Source organism: Thalassophryne amazonica, chromosome 4 (assembly GCF_902500255.1).
Source record: "Thalassophryne amazonica chromosome 4, fThaAma1.1, whole genome shotgun sequence".
Classification (NCBI taxonomy): Eukaryota; Metazoa; Chordata; class Actinopteri; order Batrachoidiformes; family Batrachoididae; genus Thalassophryne; species Thalassophryne amazonica.
In genome coordinates this window covers 132,515,128-132,538,621 of record NC_047106.1, presented here as the reverse complement: position 1 = coordinate 132,538,621, position 23,494 = coordinate 132,515,128, and the positions used below count along the sequence as shown (strand labels likewise).

Sequence of the window (23,494 nt, the reverse complement as noted above, 5' to 3'; positions counted from 1 at the left end):
ATTGGTGAGATGCCATTTCAATCAATCAATCAATCAATTTTTTATATAGCGCCAAATCACAACAAACAGTTGCCCCAAGGCGCTTTATATTGTAAGGCAAGGCCATACAATAATTATGTAAAACCCCAACGGTCAAAACGACCCCCTGTGAGCAAGCACTTGGCTACATGGGAAGGAAAACTCCCTTTTAACAGGAAGAAACCTCCAGCAGAACCAGGCTCAGGGAGGGGCAGTCTTCTGCTGGGACTGGTTGGGGCTGAGGGAGAGAACCAGGAAAAAGACATGCTGTGGAGTTGAGCAGAGATCGATCACTAATGATTAAATGCAGAGTGGTGCATACAGAGCAAAAAGAGAAGAAACAGTGCATCATGGGAACCCCCCAGCAGTCTACGTCTATAGCAGCATAACTAAGGGATGGTTCAGGGTCACCTGATCCAGCCCTAACTATAAGCTTTAGCAAAAAGGAAAGTTTTAAGCCTAATCTTAAAAGTAGAGAGGGTGTGTGTCTCCCTGATCTGAATTGGGAGCTGGTTCCACAGGAGAGGAGCCTGAAAGCTGAAGGCTCTGCCTCCCATTCTACTCTTACAAACCCTAGGAACTACAAGTAAGCTGCAGTCTGAGAGCGAAGCGCTATTGGGGTGATATGGTACTACGAGGTCCCTAAGATAAGATGGGACCTGATTATTCAAACCTTATAAGTAAGAAGAAGAATTTAAATTCTATTCTAGAATTAACAGGAAGCCAATGAAGAGAAGCCAATATGGGTGAGATATGCTCTCCTTCTAGTCCCCGTCAGTACTCTAGCTGCAGCATTTTGAATTAACTGAAGGCTTTTTAGGGAACTTTTAGGACAACCTGATAATAATGAATTACAATAGTCCAGCCTAGAGGAAATAAATGCATGAATTAGTTTTTCAGCATCACTCTGAGACAAGACCTTTCTGATTTTAGAGATATTGCGTAAATGCAAAAAAGCAGTCCTACATATTTGTTTAATATGCGCTTTGAATGACATATCCTGATCAAAAATGACTCCAAGATTTCTCACAGTATTACTAGAGGTCAGGGTAATGCCATCCAGAGTAAGGATCTGGTTAGACACCATGTTTCTAAGATTTGTGGGGCCAAGTACAATACTTCAGTTTTATCTGAGTTTAAAAGCAGGAAATTAGAGGTCATCCATGTCTTTATGTCTGTAAGACAATCCTGCAGTTTAGCTAATTGGTGTGTGTCCTCTGGCTTCATGGATAGATAAAGCTGGGTATCATCTGCGTAACAATGAAAATTTAAGCAATACCGTCTAATAATACTGCCTAAGGGAAGCATGTATAAAGTGAATAAAATTGGTCCTAGCACAGAACCTTGTGGAACTCCATAATTAACTTTAGTCTGTGAACAAGATTCCCCATTTACATGAACAAATTGTAATCTATTAGACAAATTGATTCAAACCACTGCAGCGCAGTGCCTTTAATACCTATGGCATGCTCTAATCTCTGTAATAAAATTTTATGGTCAACAGTATCAAAAGCAGCACTGAGGTCTAACAGAACAAGCACAGAGATGAGTCCACTGTCCGAGGCCATAAGAAGATCATTTGTAACCTTCACTGCTGTTTCGTACTATGATGAATTCTAAAACCTGACTGAAACTCTTCAAATAGACCATTCCTCTGCAGATGATCAGTTAGCTGTTTTACAACTACCCTTTCAAGAATTTTGAGAGAAAAGGAAGGTTGGAGATTGGCCTATAATTAGCTAAGATAGCTGGGTCAAGTGATGGCTTTTTAAGTAATGGTTTAATTACTGCCACCTTAAAAGCCTGTGGTACATAGCCAACTAACAAAGATAGATTGATCATATTTAAGATCGAAGCATTAATAATGGTAGGGCTTCCTTGAGCAGCCTGGTAGGAATGGGGTCTAATAAACATGTTGATGGTTTGGATGAAGTAACTAATGAAAATAACTCAGACAGAACAATCGGAGAAAAAGAGTCTAACCAAATACCGGCATCACTGCAGCCAAAGATCACGATATGTCTTTGGGATGGTTATGAGTAATTTTTTCTCTAATAGTTAAAATTTTGTTAGCAAAGAAAGTCATGAAGTCATTACTAGTTAAAGTTAATGGAATACTCAGCTCAATAGAGCTCATCCAGACAACTCTGAATGTGTTATAGGCTTCTGCGACTGTGATTGAAGACATTGTGAATAATTTCTGAGAACTCCAGATGAAATTTTATCCCTTGCTACAAAGTAAACAGTCTATACTACAAGCACATCTTGATGGTTTCACTTCAGCTACATTCTGGTAGTGCATGGAGATAGAGGGAGCCACGCAGAAGAGAAACAGGTTTCTATTTAAAAATTTAAGAATTTGACCAAAAAAAAAAAAAAAGCTTAGGGGCAGCCTGTGACGTAGCAGGGCCAGTACTCTCAGAAACATCTGGTTGGTTTTCCCCATCAGTCCTTACTTTGTAGTCTCCACTGGTTTGGGATCGAAGTTGCCTTCTGCATCCACAGAGGCCTTCTTCTCAGTGTGGGAAGAGTAGCTGGCATCCACGTAGTCAGGAGGGATTGCTCCAGCTATAGCACACAGGCAGGGCATTGCAATCTTGAAGAGCTCTGCATCAAATCTCTAGAGTTCAAATGATACCAGAGAGAATACAGTTTAACAACAACAACAAGCTTGCTCCTGTATAACTATAAATAATGCTGACACAACAAAGGTATCGCTCACCTTATGAGCCAAAGATTCAAAGATTCCCCAGAACAGTTTTCGAGAAAGATGTAGCCTCTTCTGACGTCACACCAAAGTTAGCCCATCCATTCGGCAAACAGTAGTACTTCCAGCAGCGTTCATAATGATTGGTCAACAGCTGAAACAATTAAACAACAGAGGGGAATAAATATGTGCATAAAACAGTATACACAGTCATACTATATAATAATTGACAGCATATGGAATAGTAAAACACCAACAACACAATGGAGTGGACACAAACCTTAAGAGGCATCTTTGCATATTCATTGAGGATGGGCACATCAAATACCAGCCTTCTGAGCAAATGCTGCAGCATGGACGGTAGAAGGTACCTGGAAAAGAAAAAAACATTCTTATGATCATTTTCAGTTAAATTTGCTTTATTCCAGATGTGGCGGTCTGTACTGGGACTGACTTGCAGAGTGACATAAGACACTCCTCAATGACATCTCTCTGTGCTTTGGTGAGCGCTCGGCCGCGAGATAGACGATAGATGGTGTGGAGCATGGAGTCGATCATGATGGCACGATGGTCTGTACCAGCAAACAAGGGGGCGCACTTGGTGACCAGAGGCAGAACAGCTGAACACAGGTAGCGGTTCAGTGCCAAAGCCATTTCAGTTGTACTGAATGCCACCTGCAAGGAGAAAAACCTACGTTTGAATATCTGCCATACTGCAGAAAGATAAGTAAATCGCACCGAGACTGCTTACAAATAATAATTGGAGGGCGGAGTTGCAGAACAGTGGTGCTCAAGCAAATGTGGAATACTGGCAGCCTGGTTAAAAAGGTTCCAAATTGGATGTTGCAATAGCTCATTTCTATGCCTCACCTGATTCACACAAACACAAAGCATGCGAAAAGCCCTACAAATTTTAACTAGAACACTGCGCTCGTGGAGCGCAAACGTCCGCCAAGACTAGTTACCAATTCCACAAATTTTTACATTGTAAAAAATTTCAAGTTCAAAGTTATGCTAGAAGTTGCATTTTATAAGCTAAAATATAATACAAAATATAGATCAAAAGGGCTTTCATATGTTAAAATCCAATGTTTGCGTAAATTCACAATACAGATCAGATGCGATCATACTTAGTCGATTCATTAAGAGTGCCAGTTTCTACCTCACTGTCACAAATAAGAGTGATTGGAGGCACTTTAGACTGATATATAATGCAAAATGTACCTCAAATGGGCTTTTCAATATTACATTCAAATGTCCACAAAATCCACAATCCAGATCAGATCCGGATCCAACTTTGTCAGGAAATAGTGAGTGCCAGTCTGCACCTCACTTTCATATATGAGAGTGATTGAGGCATGTTTGATTAAGATATAATGTAAAATATACATTAAATAGGGTTTTCAATGTTAATTTTCAACAGCCACAAATCTGTATTCCAGTTCATGTTAAACACAGGGATTTTTCCAGTTTCCAAGATTTTTCCTGACACTGACCTTTGACGTATGACCTTGAAAACTGAATTAGTTCTTGCCTATCATGATATGAATCTTCAGTAAAACATTTCATAAAATATGTGAAGAATTGTGGGCTGAAATTTTTACAGAAGCTTCATATCCTAAGAGGCAAGACTGATTCAGTTTTCAAGGTTATACGTCAAAGGTCAATGTCAGGAAAAATCTTGGAAAACTGGAAAAATCCCTGTGTTTAACATTGAACTGGAATACAGATTTTGTGGCCATTTAAAATTAACATTGAAAACCCCATTAATGTATATTTTACATTATATCTAATCAAACATGCCTCAATCACTCTCATATATGAAAGTGAGGAAAATGGAAAATAGAAAAAAATCCTATTTTTAACATTGAATGCATTTTCAAAAATTTCAGCGCATTATGTAGGATGTATCCTTTATCAAATGACAAAGTTTGACCCAGATCTGATCCAGATTGCAGATTTTGTGGCCACTTGAATTTAACACTGAAAACCCCATTTAATGTATATTTTACATTCTATCTTAATCAAACATGGTCCAGTCACTCTCATATTGAAAGTGAGATGCAGACTGACACTCACTATGGCCTGACAAAATTTGATCTGGATCTGATCTGGACTGTGGATTTTGTGGACATTTGAATTTAACATTGAAACCCCCATTTAATGTATATTTTACATTCTATCTTAATCAAATATGGCCCAGTCACTCTCATATTTGAAAGTGAGGTGCAGACTGGCACTCACTATGGCCTGACAAAGTTTGATCCGGATCTGATCCTTACTGCGGATTTTGCAATCTCAATCAAAAGTGCCTCAATCACTCACATTTTTTCTGTTATGGATTTACCTACGCCATCAAATTGAATGGAGTTTCCAATTTTATGTCTGATACAGAATTCTTGAATTTAAGATTTTTGTGTTGTTTGAGTTTGACTTCTCACCGTGTCCAAGGAGGCTGCAGCTCTCATGTCAGGGAGGAAGCCAACCTCCAGAACATGGAGCAGGAAGTCCTGATTATCAATACCATACACTCTGTCAAGGAACAGCACCATGGACGCTTTGTGGTCTGGCACAAAACTGGCTGACATCTTTGGCTCAATAATCTGACCATCTGTAGTTACAATCAGAGAAATCATCAATGATATTATATTGATCCAAGATGGATGTAAATAATATTCCCAGATAGTGGAGTATGTACTCAGTATGATCATGTCTGTTTGCATCTAACCTTTGCCATAGGCTGGAATCTGCACAGGTAAGCTTATGACTCCCACAAGATCCTCTATGGGTACCAGAGACCTCAGGATGGCTCTGATCCTTAAAGCCTCACCCTTCCCTGCTTGGATCAGCTGTAGATAGTACATATGAAAAAAGTCTTATGTCTCAGTTTGTATATAACCACAAACCTTAACATTGTAGACTTAGGAAAAAGTGTTGTGAAAATAAATCATACTCACATGCATCTCAGGAGCACAGCGGCCCAGCAGATCAATGAGGGCTGAATAGAAGGACATGATGGCATTTCCCAAATGGACACGGGTCTCCTCTTGTTGTTCCTCTCCACCAAATCTGCCAACCATCAAAAAATCAGAAACAAATAGAGAGATGTGGAAATGAACATATCCAGCTACATAAAGCCTGTGTTTATTTGAGACAAACATACTATAAATAACCGCAGGTTAGGGGTCAAATGTAACCATGTACATCCCAGCGAAAAGGCAACAGTTTTGAGAAAATTTTAAAAAATGTTGATAAATTGCATGATGTTTTAGTGGTGTTATTTCTTCATGGGCATTGGACTACCAATATGTAGACCTAGGTGCAGTTCTTGGTCACACAACCTGTCTGTGACCGTGCACAAGACACCATCTGTATTGTCCCAGTCAACCTACAGTAGTGTTCAGAGTAATAGTAGTGCTATGTGACTAAAAAGATTAATCCAGCTTTTGAGAATATTTCTTATTGTTACATGGTTAACAAGGTACCAGTAGATTCAGTAGATTCTCACAAATCCAACAAGACCAAGCATTCATGATATGCACACTCTTAAGGCTATGAAATTGGGCTATTAGTAAAAAAAGTAGAAAAGGCGGTGTTCACAATAATAGTAGCATCTGCTGTTGACACTACAAACTCAAAACTATTATGTTCAAACTACTTTTTTTAGCAATCCTGTGCATCACTAAACTAGTATTTAGTTGTATAACCACAGTTTTTCATGATTTCTTCACATCTGCGAGGCATTAATTTTGTTGGTTTGGAACCAAGATTTTGCTCGTTTACTAGTGTGCTTGGGGTCACTGTCTTGTTGAAACACCCATTTCAAGGGCATGTCCTCTTCAGCATAAGGCAACACAACCTCTTCAAGTATTTTGACATATCCAAACTGATCCATGATACCTGGTATGCGATATATAGGCCCAACACCATAGTAGGAGAAACATGCCCATATCATGATGCTTGCACCACCATGCTTCACTGTCTTCACTGTGAACTGTGGCCTGAAGTCAGAGTTTGGGGGTCGTCTCACAAACTGTCTGCGGCCCTTGGACCCAAAAAGAACAATTTTACTCTCATCAGTCCACAAAATATTCCTCCATTTCTCTTAGGCCAGTTGATGTGTTCTTTGGCAAATTGTAACCTCATCTGCACATGTCTTTTATTTAACAGAGGAACTTTGCGGGGGATTCTTGCAAATAAATTAGCTTCACACAGGCGTCTTCTAACTGTCACAGCACTTACAGGTAACTCTAGACTGCCTTTGATCATCCTGGAGCTGATCAATGGGTGAACCTTTGCCATTCTGGTTATTCTTCTATCCATTTTGGTGGCTGTTTTAAGTTTTCTTCCACACGTCTCTGTTTTTTTTTTGTTTTTTTTGTCCATTTTAAAGCATTGGAGATCATTGTAGATGAACAGCCTATAATGTTTTGCACCTGCATATAAGTTTTCCCTCTCAATCAACTTTTTATTCAAACTACGCTGTTCTTCTGAACAATGTCTTGAACGTCCCATTGTCCTCAGGCGTTCAAAGAGAAAAGCATGTTCAACAGGTGCTGGCTTCATCCTTAAATAGGGGACACCTGATTCACACCTGTTTGTTCCACAAAATTGACGAACTCACTGACTGAATGCCACACTACTATTATTGTGAACACCCCCTTTTCTACTTTTTTTTACTAACAGCCCAGTTTCATAACCTTAAGAGTGTGCATATCATGAATGCTTGGTCTTGTAGGATTTGTGAGAATCTATTGAATCTACTGGTACCTTGTTTCCCATGTAACAATAAGAAATATACTCAAAACCTGGATTAATCTTTTTAGTCACATAGCACTACTATTATTCTGAACACTACTGTATGTGCCCTAAAACAGACTGGTATCCTGTCTTGGGTGTACCCGACCTCACGCCATATGGCCACTGGGATAGGCTCCAATCCTCCAGTGACCCTCAATTAGAGTAACCAGCTGAAGATGACTGAGTGAAAAATCTAAGAAATCACATGTAGCACTACTATTATTCTGAACACTACTGTAGTTGTAAATGGGTGCCAGCCTTGACTGGAGAAGTAACCTGCACTACACTGGCATCCTGTTAAGGATTACCAGTAAAATCTTATCTGCTTCCCGTTACAGTATCCAGGTATAAGTACTGGCACCAGTGGACCTCAGGGATGATATGGGACTTCTTATTGTATGCGGTTGTGCTCAAATGTTTACAGACCCTGGCAGAATTTTAGATTTTTTTTTGGCCATTTTTCAGAGAATATGAATGATAACACAAAAACTCTTTTTTTCCACTAATGGTTAGTGGTTGTGTGAAGCTATTTATTGTAAAACAACTGTGTTTAGTCTTATTAAATCAGAATGACAACAGAAACTACTCAAATGACCCTGATCAAAGGTTTACACATCCTGGTGATTTTGGCCTGATAACATGCACAGAAGTCAACACAAACGGGTTTGAATGGATACAAAAGGTAACCATCCTCACCTGTGATCTGTTTGCTTGTAATCAGTGTGTGTGTGTGTATAAAAGATCAGTGAGGTTCTGGGCTCCTGACAGACCCTTGCATCTTTCATCCAATGCTGCACTGACATTTCTGGTTTCTGAGACATACAGAAAGCAAAAGATTTGTCAAAGAATTGAACTGTATAAAACAGGAAAGCGATTTAAAAACATATCTAAGGGACTGAGAATGCCAATCAGCAGTGTTCACACTCTAATTAAGAAGTGGAAAATGAGGGATTCTGTTGGAACCAAACCACGGTCAGGTAGACCAACAGAAATTTCAGCAACAGTGGCCAGAAAAATTGCTCGGGATGCAAAAACCCCCACAAATAACTTCACCTGAAATACAGGACTACAGGCATTTTGACAATAAATGGCTTCACACAACCACTAACCATGAGTAAAAAAAAGTTTTTGTATTATCATTCATAGTCTCTAAAGAATTGCCAAAAACAAGCACAACTATATACTATGTATGTTGATATAAGCATTCGATTACTCCTCCAGCCAAACTGGTTATAGAGACATCCCGAAAAATGCATTCTTGACAACCTTGACATCAGCCTTTGATCTGCTCCAAAAGTTAATCATCATGAGACGCTCTGGAACCCCTTTGCAGAAAACGGACACAGGCTCAGAAATTCAAAAGGCTTTATTTTAACCATAAATTAACTGACTTGGTCACAAATGTTGGAGCGTTCGGGTGCAAAACCTGACTTCAAAAAAGCAGTTCTGCAGTGCAATGACTGGGCCACCAGAGGGCAATAGTCCATTACAAGTCTACAAGGGAACTGAAATATACATTTGTAAATACTTTTGCTACAATAATGGCTCCATAGATTACTAGCAGCCACAAATACCATGCTGTACTGCAGTGGAACATGTGAGCCACCAGATGGTGATAGTTCATTAGCAGTGGCAATAAAAAAAAGTCCACGGCGATCTGCAGTGCAAAAACAGAAAAAAAATGGAAAAGAGCAAATAGTTCGCAAAAATCTATTTGATCCTTCCAAAACAAGAAGGGGAGAAAGCAGTGAAAATAATCTGTAACTCGAGTGACTGGCTCAAAAGAGGATAACCAGGATCTATGTGTTTCACAACAGGAATCACTCAAGCAAACATTACCAGAGATGAGAGGCAGAGTCAAGGGAGCTAGGAATGATCAGAATCTAGGAAACATGATCCTGTTAATAATTCACAGGGAAACGTGAATGGAATGCTCAATAAGAATGGTGGGAAAGCCATCAACCGTGATGCTCTGGCACCTGCATGAGGAATCACACTCCTTATAAAGGGCATATGCCCGTCAACAGTGGAAACACGGAGGTACGAGGGCCTCCAGAGAATTACTGCCAGAGATGGCATTTTATGAGGTGGCCATGCACCCAGAAACAACACACAGGACAACAAAGAAAAATAACAAATGAAGCCTTAACTCAGGATAACCATTAGGAAAAGCGGGGAAACAAAAAGGGCACAAAAAAGGAGGAGGAGAGCTAAAAGCCACAAGCGTGCATAAGACAAAAACAAGCCAAGGGACACCTATCCACCGCACCGCGTTTCGACAGGACAAGGACACATTGCAACCATAAATGACAGATAACCAGAACACAGGAAATGTAACATGCAGCAGTGAATACTGAAAGGTGTAAGGAGGCTCGAGAGGAGGACAGAAGGACACAGACATGATGATGAGAGCACGTAAACCTAAAGTAAAAGAGAAACCCGTTCACTGCCCTCCCACAGCAGAAGGAAACCAAGAGGAAACCGACTGATGTAAAAGGTGTGCCGGCAGCTCTGGGCTAAAATAAACTCACATATGTAGTGAAAGACATTAAGAAGGGGAAAAATCTCTAAACTAATACACAGGAAATAAAAAGAAAATCCATGAGAGAACAGTCAGCAACAAGAGTGCTGTGAGAGCTCAATATCCTCCGCTGGCAAATGGTGCTTCCTACATTCTGATAGCATTTCAAGGTATGTGATAGTTGATTTCAGAATCCAAACACCAACTTATGTAAGTGGCAGTCTCTAGGTTTGTTAATCAAGGGCCAATACTCTGCCAAAATGTGTCAATTTTGTACAATATTACAATATGCGTATTACCGACCTATAACAAGGACTTTGACGGAGTTTCACAAAATTCCTCCTAAAAATGTGAGAGGAGTTTACTTCAGAACGCTTATACCCTTTTGGGGAAGCACAAATGGTCGGAGGGACGAATGGACAGACAGACCGACAGAAATCGCCATGACATAATCTCCCTTTGGACCTTCGGCCATTGGGGGATGAAAACCCAGAAAAATGCAACCCGAGTCCACACAAATACAGGCCCATGACGCACTCACACAAGAAAGGTTTGGTGAAAACTTGCTCACCCATTTCTGATGACATTATTCTGCTTTAATCTTGTCTTTAACTGTCATTCATAGTGTGCCATCACTTACATGAAGCGTCTGTCTTTTTTAACGGTGGGTCCATCCCTTGCTGGATCCTCAGAGATCTTGATGGCCTCCTCCATGGCAGCCAGCAGACCGTTCCCACCCTCTCCTCTCAGGGCCGGACCAAAGCATTCAGGACGCCGAATCAGCAAACGCACTACAACATTGGCATTCTCCTCCACGCTCTCTCCTGTGAGGAGGACGTACGCAAATATGAGCAACAGTCTTCTTCAAACTAGTACAACAGGTAATCAGAATGTGCAGGGCTGACCATTAACAAAGACGGCAAAACGTAGGAAATCCAGGTAACGCTCTCCTCCACAGGGGTTCCAGCCAATGTCAGGGTAGCCTTTGGACAGCAGCATTGGGCACATCTGTAGACCGCAGCCCGCCAAGTATGTCACCACCTACATCAACATCCGCATGAGGGAAAACCGAGATACCTTATGAGTTAATATGTCCACTGTGAGCTTTTGTGTCTTCATCTCTTTAATTTATCTCTGTTTTCCCAAACCATTTCCAGGTCCTGCTCCTGTAGAGCCAAGGCCAGCTCATTGTTATCAATGCAGGAGGCAGCAGCCACATCCAGGGGGGTGGAGCCACGCATACCTGCAAATAGAACGCACATGACATCAATCAATCTATCACATAGTAAACGATTAATGTTTACCCTGTGCACCGGCATGAGGTACTTTCACCAAACCTGGTAGGAATATTCTTTGGATGAATGTCTCCAGATGATTAACTTTTGGAGCAGATTGGTCAGAGTTCAAGATCAAGATTGTGAAAAATACCATTCCAAAAACGCATTTTTCAAGATATCTTTGCAACCAATAGGGCATGGGCAGCTGGTCACCAGAGGGCCCTATGTTAACGCACCCTCAAAATATTGAGAAAAGAAAATACACTCATTATAATTAATAAATTAGAAATAAATATGGGTTGCTCTTACGCAAGTGGCTGTCAGTGTTAGTATACATTTAAATGTGTTCCAACACTCTCTTGAATGAAAAGAAAACAATGAAATGAAATGAAAAGAAAACACTCTCAGTGTTTTCTTTTCATTTCATTTGGTTTGTGAGAGTAAAGCCCAGCTTGGGTCGCTGGTCATAAATTCTATGGAAGGTTGTAAACTTTCACAATCATGTGACCTGAGGCTGAGTTTTAATTTGAGCATCGAACATAGCTTTTTTTTCTGTTCTTCTGAATCATATCAAATTTTAACATTTAAAAATGAATAGGGATTTTTCTTAGACCAAAAATCACTGACCGAGGCCAATGCCACTATTTTGCAACAAGTAGCTCAGATGGTCAAACATGGCGCGCTGGTTTTGCCGGCTGATACGACAGAAATAACACAGGAAACGACAGCAGTTGGTCACCATCTGAGGGAATCGAATCTCCTGGAAACAAATAAAGAAGAAAACAAATGAAAACTGCTGTCAGGTATGCTCTTCTGACAAAAAAGCACCTGCATTTATAGTTACTGTGACAAAGAAATGAATTTGACAGAGTGAAAAGGATGCCGTACCTTTGAGTCTCCTCCTCCACCCAACACATTGACCATCACCTCCATGACGGTCTCATGCATGCCGAGAGCTCTCATCAGATTGGGGTGCTGGTAGAAAACTTTGTTGTTCATGATGTTACTGAGGGTGGGGAAATCTAATATTATAATCACACTTTTTTCGCTTTGTACATTACTCATGTAGTCTGTAAAGCTGTTGAAGTGACATAAGAAAAGTACAGGAAGGGAGAGAAGATCCCATCCTGCCCATAAAGTTAAGAAAGTACATGTGCAAAGAGACCACAAATGACTGAACATTAACTGATCCTGACAACACATGCTTTGTTTGTGCTGCTTTTACTGAGCTCGCATTCAGAGTAGTTATCATAATGCCCACACTGACCCAATGCTCTGAATCATGAGTCGCTCTTCTTCTGGGCCCATCTGGACAATGAGCAGTGACCGGATCTGTCCCAGGCACTCAAGCAGGTCCATGGTGTCTTGAAGGACACAGCGTTGATAGCATAGGCTTTGGGCAAAGCTCGGATCAACTCTCCGAGCCCGTCATACTGCCTGTGGAGCAGGCTGAACATCAGACGCACCAGCTCAGGGTTCTGTATGAACGACTCCTGGGCCCAGTGGATCATCGTGTGTGAGATCAGCTCCTGAAGAGTGCCTGAAGAAACACAGACAAGTGTAAGTCTCCTATGGTGTAAAATCAGAAGGCTGGTTCCGCTAGAAATATAATTACAAAAGACAGGTTTTTAATATTCTTGGATTGGACAAGTGATTGACTGATGGCCTGTCTAGAGTGTAGCCTGCCTCTCGCCCAATAACCGCTGGGAGAGGATCACTCTCTTCCACCTCCATGTCAACCAACCAACCCCCATCCAATGCTGTCTTGCTACACTCTCCCCTGTCACCATTTTATACTCTCTAATTTCTTCAAGGTTGTATCTCCTGCATTGTCATGGGTCACGTTTTAGCTTCAGTCCTGTTTGCCGGTTTTGAGCTATTTTACAGTCACTCTGAGTTATTTCTCACAATTTTTCCTCTGTGTTCGTTCAGAGATGCTCTTATTTTGTCAAACTCTCTGTGTTAATTTGACTTTTGGGTCATGTTCTTGTGTCCCCGCTAGGGATGGGTATTGATAAGATTATATCAATACTGATGCCGTTATCAATTCCGCTTATCAATCCAATTCCTTATCAATTCCCTTATCAATACCTCCTGTGTACTAAAAGTAGGCTTTACAGGTTTCTATGTCAACAACATTTTATTGAGTCTTAAAGTAAATAAAATTAAGTAAATGAAATTGGTCACTGGATCCTTGAGCTCTGGACATAAATAGAAATAAACAAAATCTGTATTTTTTCTCAGAAGCATTTCCTTTCAGGCATTGACACAAAGGTAACTCCAAAGGCTCTGAGCTGAGCTTTTGCAAACGGCTGTGCTGCACATCAACATCAATGTCATTCATAAATTAATTCAGGACTCTTATTTTGGGAGGAAAAAAAATTTAGTCTGTTGTAGTTTGTTATCTGCTTTACAACGTTTGGAAAGAGGTGTCATTTGATTTAAAACAGTGATTCACTTTGAAGTTAATAATTCTGCCCGGACTCTAACTTGACTCGGCAGAGAGCGGCGCAGTGTTTGGAGCTGTACGGAGGACGATTCTCGTTTCTTGCTTGCAACAAGACAAGAGCCCCAGTTAGTGACTTTAATCTGCACAAAAGTGACTCATGATTGACATTTTTAAATGGCTTTGAGAGGGATTAACAAGTAGACTTGCCTCTTCTGAAAAGCAGAGAAACAGAGAACCAAGAAAGTAGCAGGTCGGAGCACTGCTTCGTTGCTTCAAGATTCAAGAACCGCTGCTGCAGAAGCGGTTGATTACAGACATGCTACAGGGTCTGCAATCAATATGTAGAGAAATGATCATTTTCCCAATAAAAAGGCTATCGATGTCAGTGGATCGAACCCTTTCTCAATGATTCTAGTCCTAGTCCCCACACTTCCAGATTTAATTGCACCATGTACTTTAAATCCTCTGTTAGAACATCTTAAAGTTGTCTGATTGTGTTTGGTGTTGCCCTGTTGTCTAGCTTTCTATGTCTCGTTCTTTATTAACTCCAGATTGATTTTTGCTACCATTCTGGATCTCTGTTTTTGCTATTGTTGCTATTTTTTTCTGTGTCTATAATTTTGTAAATTGAGATTCTAGAGCAAGATATGCAGCCTTCAAGACAACATCTTCTCCAGGGACATTAAGGTATTTTTTCAACAAGACAATGCAAACCCACAATCTGTACACATTACAAAGGCATGGCTGTGGAGGGAGAGGGTACGGATACTGAACTGGCCTGCCTGCAGTTTTGAACGGTTCCCAATAGAGAATCCATGGAGAATTTTGAAAGGAAAAATGCAACAACCTACTGTTGCACATTTTAAAACACGTTTACATGAAGAATGGAGCGAAACATTTCAAAGGCTTCATCACTTGGTGGCCTCAGTGCCAAAATGTCTCTTCAGTGTTGTGAAAAGGAATGACAACATTACAAAGTAAATGCTTTAGTGTCCCAAGTTTTTACCTCCGCCAAAAAAGTTCTGCAGATGTTATGTTTTGGCTCCCGTTTGTTTGCTTGCTTATCTGTTTGTCTGTTTCATGGTGAACAGCCCAGAGCCCACAATTTATCCTAAAATTTTATAGATTGACATTTTACTGAAGATTCATATCCTCATTGGCAAGAACTGGTTCAATTTTCAAGGTCACAGATCAAAGGCCAAAGCCAGGAAAAAATCTTGAAAAAATCCCTATCTTTAACATTGAAGGAAATTTCAAAAATTCATATTTCTGTCAAAAAAGATCAAATTTCTTTCATATTTGCAGCATTATGTAGGATGGTATCCTTTATCGACTGACAAAGTTTGATAGGGCTCTGATCCAGATTACAGATTTTGTGGTCATTTAAATTTAACATGGAAAACCCCATTTAATGTATAATTTACATTATATCTTAATCAAACGTGCTCCAACAACTGTCATATTTGAAATTGAGGTTCACAGCCATGCAGAGGGCTCTGACCTAAAGTGGTTTGGTTCCTCAAGCCCCTTTCCCACCAGGTCCACTTCAAGTTGCTTCCTGTGGCGTCATGACAACGCAGGATTGCCTGCATCAGGTGCACGCAGCAGGGGGACAGAGAGGAGGTGAGAACGCAGAGAAATCAGAGTGCAAAGTTTGGCTGCAGACTGTGCCCTCTGACTTCTCTTCCAGTTTATATTTGTTCTTGTGCTGAACTGCAGGTCTGCGCTCTGAGTTTTGTTATAGTTTATCTTTCCTATAGTTTATCAAGATGCGCACATGAAATGAGTGCATGAGATGCGCGCATGAGATGCACGCGTGCACCGTCAGTGAGCAAATGTGGAGATGACTGGAGTTCTACTTGATGTGGACATGTCCTGTCTCTGGCAATCAGTCTGTGAACAGGACTTATGTCCTTTTTTGTCCTTTTTTTAACACAGTGATAAGAGAGTTTTAGGGGAGAACAAGGAACTAACTGCCTGCAGCCAGACAGTTTTTTTTTTTTTTAAGTGTTCACATGTGCGTGTGAACGAATCATCTCTGAGTGGCTTGGAGATGTCCGGACTTTTTACTGGATGTGGACATGTCCTGTCTCTGGCAATCAGTCTTTATGGACTTTATTTAAACACATTTGTGAGAGAAGAGCGAGGAGCTGCAGCTGCAGCAGCTGCAACCAGTATTTTTGTTTTTCTGTGCTCTTTGAGCGTGTAGTTTCACTGCATTGTGTACACGGTATAAGAACAATTCTGCATGATTTATATTTCAGGAACAATGGAACACAGCAGGAATCATAAATTGGCACCGGGTAACGTTGTATTGTGAGGTTGTGGCTTCCAGTTACGTTGAGTACTGTCGCGTTGCTCTGACTTGCGCTGAAACCACTTAATTTCTGCGTCGAGCACAGGATGCAGAAAAAATTAAACATGTTTAATTTTTGGCGTCCGATTTGCTTCGTCCTTTGCGTCCCTCGCGCTGTTGAGGCTTTGAGTTGCATCGTCTCGGCACTGGGTTGCTTCCACGTGGCGTCGTCATGATGCCACATGACGCAACTTGAAGCAGCCCTGGTGTGAAAGGGGCTTCACACCCAGCGATATGTGTGAAATGTAACACCATATTACAGTGCAGGAAGCAAGCAGCAGTTTGTTAATAATCACCGGCATCGTTTAGGCACCATGTCTAAGCATAGTTTAGAAAAATAAACAAGCAAGGACATACAGTCTCGACTTTCCTCGAATCGGTGAGTGTCAGTGCTGAACATCATTTCATACCTCTGTTACTGGGTACATCCAGACTGTTCTGTGAAGTACATGCAAGGGATTTTTAGTGGAAATACATGACAATGGGATGGGACGTTTTGTCCGATGTGAGCGAAAATCCGTTATACAAAATCCAGTATATACGGTGTTTATTCATGCTAAACTAAATTCATGCTATAGACTTAGACTGCTGGGGGGTTCCCATGATGCACTGAGTGTTTCTTTCTCTTTTTGCTCTGTATGCACCACTCTCCATTTAATCATTAGTGATTGATCTCTGCTCCCCTCCACAGCATGTCTTTTTCCTGGTTCTCTCCCTCAGCCCCAACCAGTCCCAGCAGAAGACTGCCCCTCCCTGAGACTGGTTCTGCTGGAGGTTTCTTCCTGTTAAAAGGGAGTTTTTCCTTCCCACTGTCGCCAAGTGCTTGCTCACAGGGGGTCGTTTTGACCGTTGGGGTTTTTCTGTAATTATTGTATGTCTTTTGCCTTACAATATAAAGCGCCTTGGGGCAACTGTTTGTTGTGATTTGGCGCTATATAAATAAAATTTATTTGATTTGATTTGATTTATTACGTAGAAAACCATACAAAAGCATTGGGGCTTTAGCTTTTGTCTGGTGAGTGCAAATATCTGGTTTATACGATGACAGTGTAGGTGAGTTTTACTGTAGTTTTAGTCTTACTTGGTTTTGTTTCCTCCTCAGCCTCTGGCTTTTCCTCCTCCTTCTTGCGCAAGCTCTTGACCTTGTCCACCAGACTGAGAAGTCTTCCCCTGAGTGACGAGTCAACCTCCTCCTCCTCTGTCTCCTCCTCAATATGTATACCTGAAAAAGTAGAATTTTAGGATGAAGACACTCAGAAGTGGTCAAGCACACTTGCGGGGTAAAAATGCTTGAAGGACTCCTCACCACAGTGAAGCAGAATGTCATTGTGGAATTCTCTCATTGTGTCCCGCGTGTCCTCGGGTACAGGACAGTCCTCCTCCTCTGGAGAGTGCTTGAAATTGGTCAGCAAAAGAACCTTGAAGAGGAGGACATTTTTACACATTCTGACTTTCTGTTGTTTGTTTTGCTTTGCATGAGGAATTACTGGCAACAGTCTTTCACAATGCAAAATGTGTCTTTGGTCATTCTTCATGGTATGTCTGAACTGAGTTCCTAAGTACAGGCGTCTCTACATCAACCGTGGATGTAGATTTTTTTAGCTCTTCAGGAATCGATCAAGTTACACTCTTCCTTGCCACTGAGGGACTGCCATGATGACGACTCAACACCAACATAACAATTGAAGTTAAATATTTAATTCTGACACATTTCTCTTTTTTGGCATGTTTCTATTGCAAATTTGTTGCTGGTTATTTTGTACCTGGTCCTGAGGTGGAGAGCGGAACTCCCGGGTCCTTCGTGCAGTCTCAGCAGCCGACATGGAGAAGGCTTTCATTAACAGGTTGTAACGCACGCGCTGGTTGCCCTGAACACTGTTGATAAATGGGTCAGAAAAGGCCACGATGGCTTCCACTCTGTGCCGGAGCTCACAGTCACAGAAATACTGCAGCAGCGTGCACATCTGTCCGGAGCACAGCGAGAGAGTCACAGATGTTTTGAAATCTGAAAATGTTGAAATTCAGAAGGTGAGAGACAAAAGAAGACATTTAAATGTGGTGACGAACCTGCAGTTTGACCGATTCTGGCAGTTTCATGTGGAGTAACCCTTCCTCCAGACCATCCTCTTCCTCTTTCACTTTATCCTCCACAACCTCTGCCTCCTTCTCTTCTTCTGCCTTCTCTCCATCCGTCTTTTCTTCTTTAGTCTCTCCCCCCTCCTTTTCTTCTCCTTCCTCTTCCAATTCCCCTTCCTCACCCTCTCCTTTCTTGAGGTCTTTGAGCTCTTCCTCATCACCAACCCCTTCGTCCTCAAGCTCAGGCTCAGCATCCTCCTTTGTTTCCTTGCCTTTCCTTCAGCATCTCCACCCTCCTTGGAGTTCTCTTCTTCCACCTCTTCCTGCTTCCCGCTGAAAACATTGGGTTCAATCATCTTGAGGATGTGTTTGGTGTCGTCGTCATTGAAGATGCCCATAATGAGGAGTGTACTGATGAGCTTCAGAATGGGGACAAAGTGGAACTCAACACTGCCACCTACTGGATCTCTCATGGCCTGGCTTCCATCCAGCACAGCCTCTGTTAACATGCTGATGGCCCTCGTCTTCAGATCCTGTGGGGGAAAAACACATTAACAAACAGACAACAGACATGATAGCAATTACTGTGGTAATCCAAGTCCAAAACCCTCAAGGCCAAAGCCAAGATTTTGACCCACTAAGACCCCAGCAAAGGCTTTGACTCCTCAAATCTGAGGCTATGCCCTGAAACATCAAGGTCAAGCCAAACACCAAGGGATAAATAAAGAAAAAGAAAATGTCATGATCTCGACTCTTGACCATGTGTTTCTGTTTTGCCATGTGTTTTTTTTTTTCTGCCAGTGCCATGTTTAATTTAGGTTCAAGTTTTGTTAAGTTTAGTTTAGGTTTCTGTTTTGTGTGATTTCTCTTGCTGGGTTTTCCTGCTTGGGCTTTGTCTGTCCCTATCTCTCTTGTCCATCTCTCTTGGTGCTTGGTGGTGGGCATCACAGCCTGTCTGGGCCACACTCTGTTCTGGATCTTTCCACACACTTGTTTCTAATCTGTAGCTCATCACCTGGGTGTATTTAAGCTCCACTGGTTGCACTAGTTCCCCGCCAGATTGTTGCACCTTGTGCCTTCGCTTCCAGCTCTGTGTTCTATATTTCCAAGTCCTGCTACCACGTTGTGTTTCAACCACCTGCCTGTTTGTACTGATCACACCTTACGCCTGATGTTTTGGAACTGTTTGCTCATCTTTGACTGCCATGCTGTGCACTGCACCCCACTGAATCCTTCAGTAAACGTTATTACTAAGCAGAGCAACTGTGTTGAGTATTGCAATTGTGTCCAGACGTTCCCGTCTGTCCAGTCTGATAGAAAATGGGTCAAACAAAAATGGAGAATCATACAAAAAAGACACAAAAAGCATAAACTGAATACTAATACTGTTGTTGGTTAGGAACCTAATACGAAACCATTACATACTACAATTAAGTGAGTGAATGTTAGCTACACAATTTGTATGCAATGGCACCATCATCACAGCACTACACTTTGTCCAAATTTTGTTATATTACAGCCTTATTCCAAAATGGAGTAAATTCATTTTTTCCCTCAAAGTTCTCCACACAACACCCCATAATGACAACAAGAAAAATTTTGTTTTTTATATATATTTAAAAAAAAACTAAGAAGGCAGCACTGTGGCTTAATGGTTAGCACTGTTGCCTCACAGCAAGGTCATGGGAGTGATTCCCACCTGTTGCCTTTCTGTGTGGAGTTTGCATGTTCTCACCATGTTTGCATGGGTTTCCTCTGGGTACTTCCTACCACATCCAAAGACATGCAGGTTAGGTGAACTAAAATCTTTAAATTGATCATAGCTGTGCGTGTGGGTGTGAGTGTGTTTGTTTGTCTATACAGTAGTGTTCAGAATAATAGTAGTGCTATGTGACTAAAAAGATTAATCCAGGTTTTGAGTATATTTCTTATTGTTACATGGGAAACAAGGTACCAGTAGATTCAGTAGATTCTCACAAATCCAACAAGGCCAAGCATTCATGATATGCACACTCCTAAGGCTATGAAACTGGGCTATTAGTAAAAAAAAAAGTAGAAAAAGAGGTGTTCACAATAATAGTAGAACAGATTTGTGCCTCAAGACAATCCTGTCTTGGAGGTCTACAGACAATTCCTTTGACTTCATGCTTGGTTTGTGCTCTGACATGCACTGTCAACTGTGTGACCTTATATGTAGACAGGCCTGTGCCTCGCCAAATCACGACTAATCAACCCAGGTGGAGTCCAATTAATCTGTAGAAACATCTCAAGGATGATCAGTGGAAACAGGATGCACCTGAGCTCAGTTTTGAGCTTCATGGGAAAGGCTGTGAATACTTATGTGCACATAATTTCTTTCTTTTTTTAATAAATTTGCAAAAAAAAAAAAATCACATTGTCATTATGAGGTACTGTGTGTAGAATTTTGAAAGAGAGAGACAGAGAGAGTGAGAGAGAGAGAGAGAGAGAGAGAGGAAGAAAGAATTTCATCCATTTTGGAATAAGGCTGTAACATAAAAAATGTGGGAATAGTGAAGTGCTGTGAATAGTTTCAGGGATCCACTGTGTAATGCAAAAATTTCTATTTTTAATGATAAACTTTTTTCAATGGTTCCTACCACTTTCATATATGTCTAGTACCTTCTCTGAATTTTCCTGGGAAGTTCTTGAGTTACTCGTCTCCAGCTGCATCATGGGATAATGTAATGTAGCCTGGTGTGTGATGTAGTCTTCATATTTTGGAGGTAGTGCATGATATGGATACTGTTTGACTACTAAATATCTAATGAGCATTCAGATACTCTACAGATTGTGGCATACTGCTTTTTGCTGGCTGAATATTCCAATGGGGGTATAGACTTAAACATCAAACATGTATTTCAAGAACACCAGCTCTGTATAGTAAAAGTAGTATTCTGTACTGTAAAAGTTATTTAGGTATCTAAACTGTATTTTTTTTTAAAAATTGTAAACATCATAGGCCTGGGGAAAAAATGGGTTGCACTGTTACCAGTGTCGTCCATCTCAGGCTTCTCACCTGCAAGGGAAAGACAGGACTAAGTGTGTAGAGGTCAGGGTCTGTGCCAACAAAATTGATGGATGAGAAATGCAGCTTGGGCCTTAAGCAAGTGTTGCGTCCCACACCGGGAAGAGAATGAGCCTTCTTTGCATCAGGATAGAGCTTAATGCTGAGAGTCTCTTCAGTAATGGGCACGATAAATTCTTTGTTGGTGCCCAGGCGTGCCCGCTTCGCAGACTCTAGGTGGATGCTGATAAGCAGGTCATAGAAACCGCTACGCAGAGGTCCAGGTAGGTACGTGTTCTCAATGGCGTAGAAAAGCTGAGACTCATCCACGTGGCTGCACAGGGCATGAGCCACTCGGTTGTTGCCAAGAGCACAAACAGCACAGTAAAGCATCAAGGTGTGGTAGTGGAACTTCATCAAATCCTGACGCTCCGACAGCTCCAGGATGTCAATACACCTGAAAGACATGTAGACTGAGTGATGTCCAAGCCATGGTAATGGTGAAGTCATAGCAATATTATTGTGATAAAAAATACAGTTGCAACTGAGAGTAAATGCACAATCATCAAAGACTCCTATGAACCTTCTCTGTCAACTAATACAAGTCAATACAAGGTGTCTTAAAATCTCATATTAAAGTTTGTAGCAGAGACACTGAGTCGATAGACCATTGTAACATACTGAGTGCGAATGGGCAGCGGTGTGTAAATGCCGTGGGACGTAGCGTGAACTCGCAACTCTGTTGCCGGCGTGGCATGCAAAGCATTAAAAGCATATTCGTCAAAAATACGAGGGCTATTACAAAAGTATCCGACCTTATTATTTTTTTCAAAAACCATATGGATTTGAATCACGTGTGATTGCGTCAGACAAGCTTGAACCCTCGTGCGCATGCATGAGTTTTTCCACGCCTGTCGGTTGCATCATTCACCTGTGAGCAGGCTTTGAGTGAGGAGTGGTCCACCCCCTCGGCGGATTTTCATTGTCAGGAAATGAAGGAATGATTTGGGCTTTTTTCCATCAGAATTTTTTCAGAAACTGTTAGAGACAGGCAGCTGGAAACCATTAGAAAAATTTATCTGGCTTTCGGTGAAAATTTTACAGGCTTCACAGAGAATAAGGAATGTTACTGTCACTTTAAGGACGGCCCCCAGCGGCTGTGGGGCGCGCCGTGCTCCGAAGCCGCCATCGACAGGCTGAACGACCATTTCATTTCTAAATGGATGGCTGTCTGGATCCGTGACCATCGTGTGCCATTTCTCTGGTTATCACAAGAGCTGGACATCAACCATTTTCCGGCAGATTTCACTTTTAACAAGAGTTTTTGTCATGGAAAGCCGAGCGGAGGCTTCGCGCGTCATGATGGATTCACTACTGGAGCGACACAAAACCACCTCTGTTTTGGTCTCACAGGACAGCTTTGAGATGGCGTTCAGACAGCTGTCAGTGGTTTTTCCATCGAGTGATTATCCGAGAAATTGTGGATGTGCCTGGACATGCCAGAACATGTCCCGTGAGGCTTCATCACGGCGTTGCTTTGCGCCATGCGGAATTCCTCCGCACGTCTGTCTCAATGTGCCGAAAAAGTGCTGATGTCCACGTCTTTTCACAATTCCTGTGCTAGTCAGGCGATGTCCCGGATAAAACACAGCGTCCAGTTTGGAAATGAACGGCACATTCCACTGTTACAGGAGTTTTTGTCATGGAAAGAGGAGCGGAGGCTTCACGCATCGCGGCGGTGCCGCATGGCGCACAGCAACACCGTGATGAAGCCTCACGGGACATGTTCTGGCATGTCCAGGCACATCCACAATTTCTTGGATAATCACTCGATGGAAAAACCACCAACAGCTGTCTGAACGCCATCTCAAAGCCGTCCTGTGAGACCAAAACGGAGGTGTTCCTTTGTCTCGCTCCATCAGCAAATCGGTCGTGACGCGCGAAGCCTCCGCTCAGCTTTCCATGACAAAATCTCTTGTTAAAAGTGAAATCTGCCGGAAAATGGCTGATGTCCAGCTCTTGTGATAACCAGAGAAAGTGCACACGATGGTCTCGGATCCACAGAGCCATCCGTTTAGAAATGATCCGGTGGTTTGTGGCTCTCGATGGTGGCACGGAGCGCGGCGCGCCGAGCGTCCTTAAAGCTGTCCTTAAAGCTGTCCTTAAAGCTGTAGTAACAGTCCTTATTCTCTGTGAAGCCCGTAAAATTTTCACCGAAAGCCAGATAAATTTTTCTAATGGTTTCCAGCTGCCTGTCTCCAACAG

The 23,494-nt window shown here is 41.7% G+C and overlaps 1 protein-coding gene across 1 annotated transcript in view; it reads right to left on the bottom strand.

The window, feature by feature from the left end:
- ryr1b (ryanodine receptor 1b (skeletal)) overlaps positions 1 to 23,494 on the bottom strand; it is a 468,306-nt gene that overhangs the window by 283,492 nt on the left and 161,320 nt on the right. Inside the window, 6 exon segments of the mRNA XM_034168593.1 lie at positions 17,210 to 17,350; positions 17,435 to 17,546; positions 17,892 to 18,092; positions 18,196 to 18,479; positions 18,482 to 18,737; positions 21,242 to 21,686. Coding sequence (XP_034024484.1) covers positions 17,210 to 17,350; positions 17,435 to 17,546; positions 17,892 to 18,092; positions 18,196 to 18,479; positions 18,482 to 18,737; positions 21,242 to 21,686 — 1,439 coding nt within the window.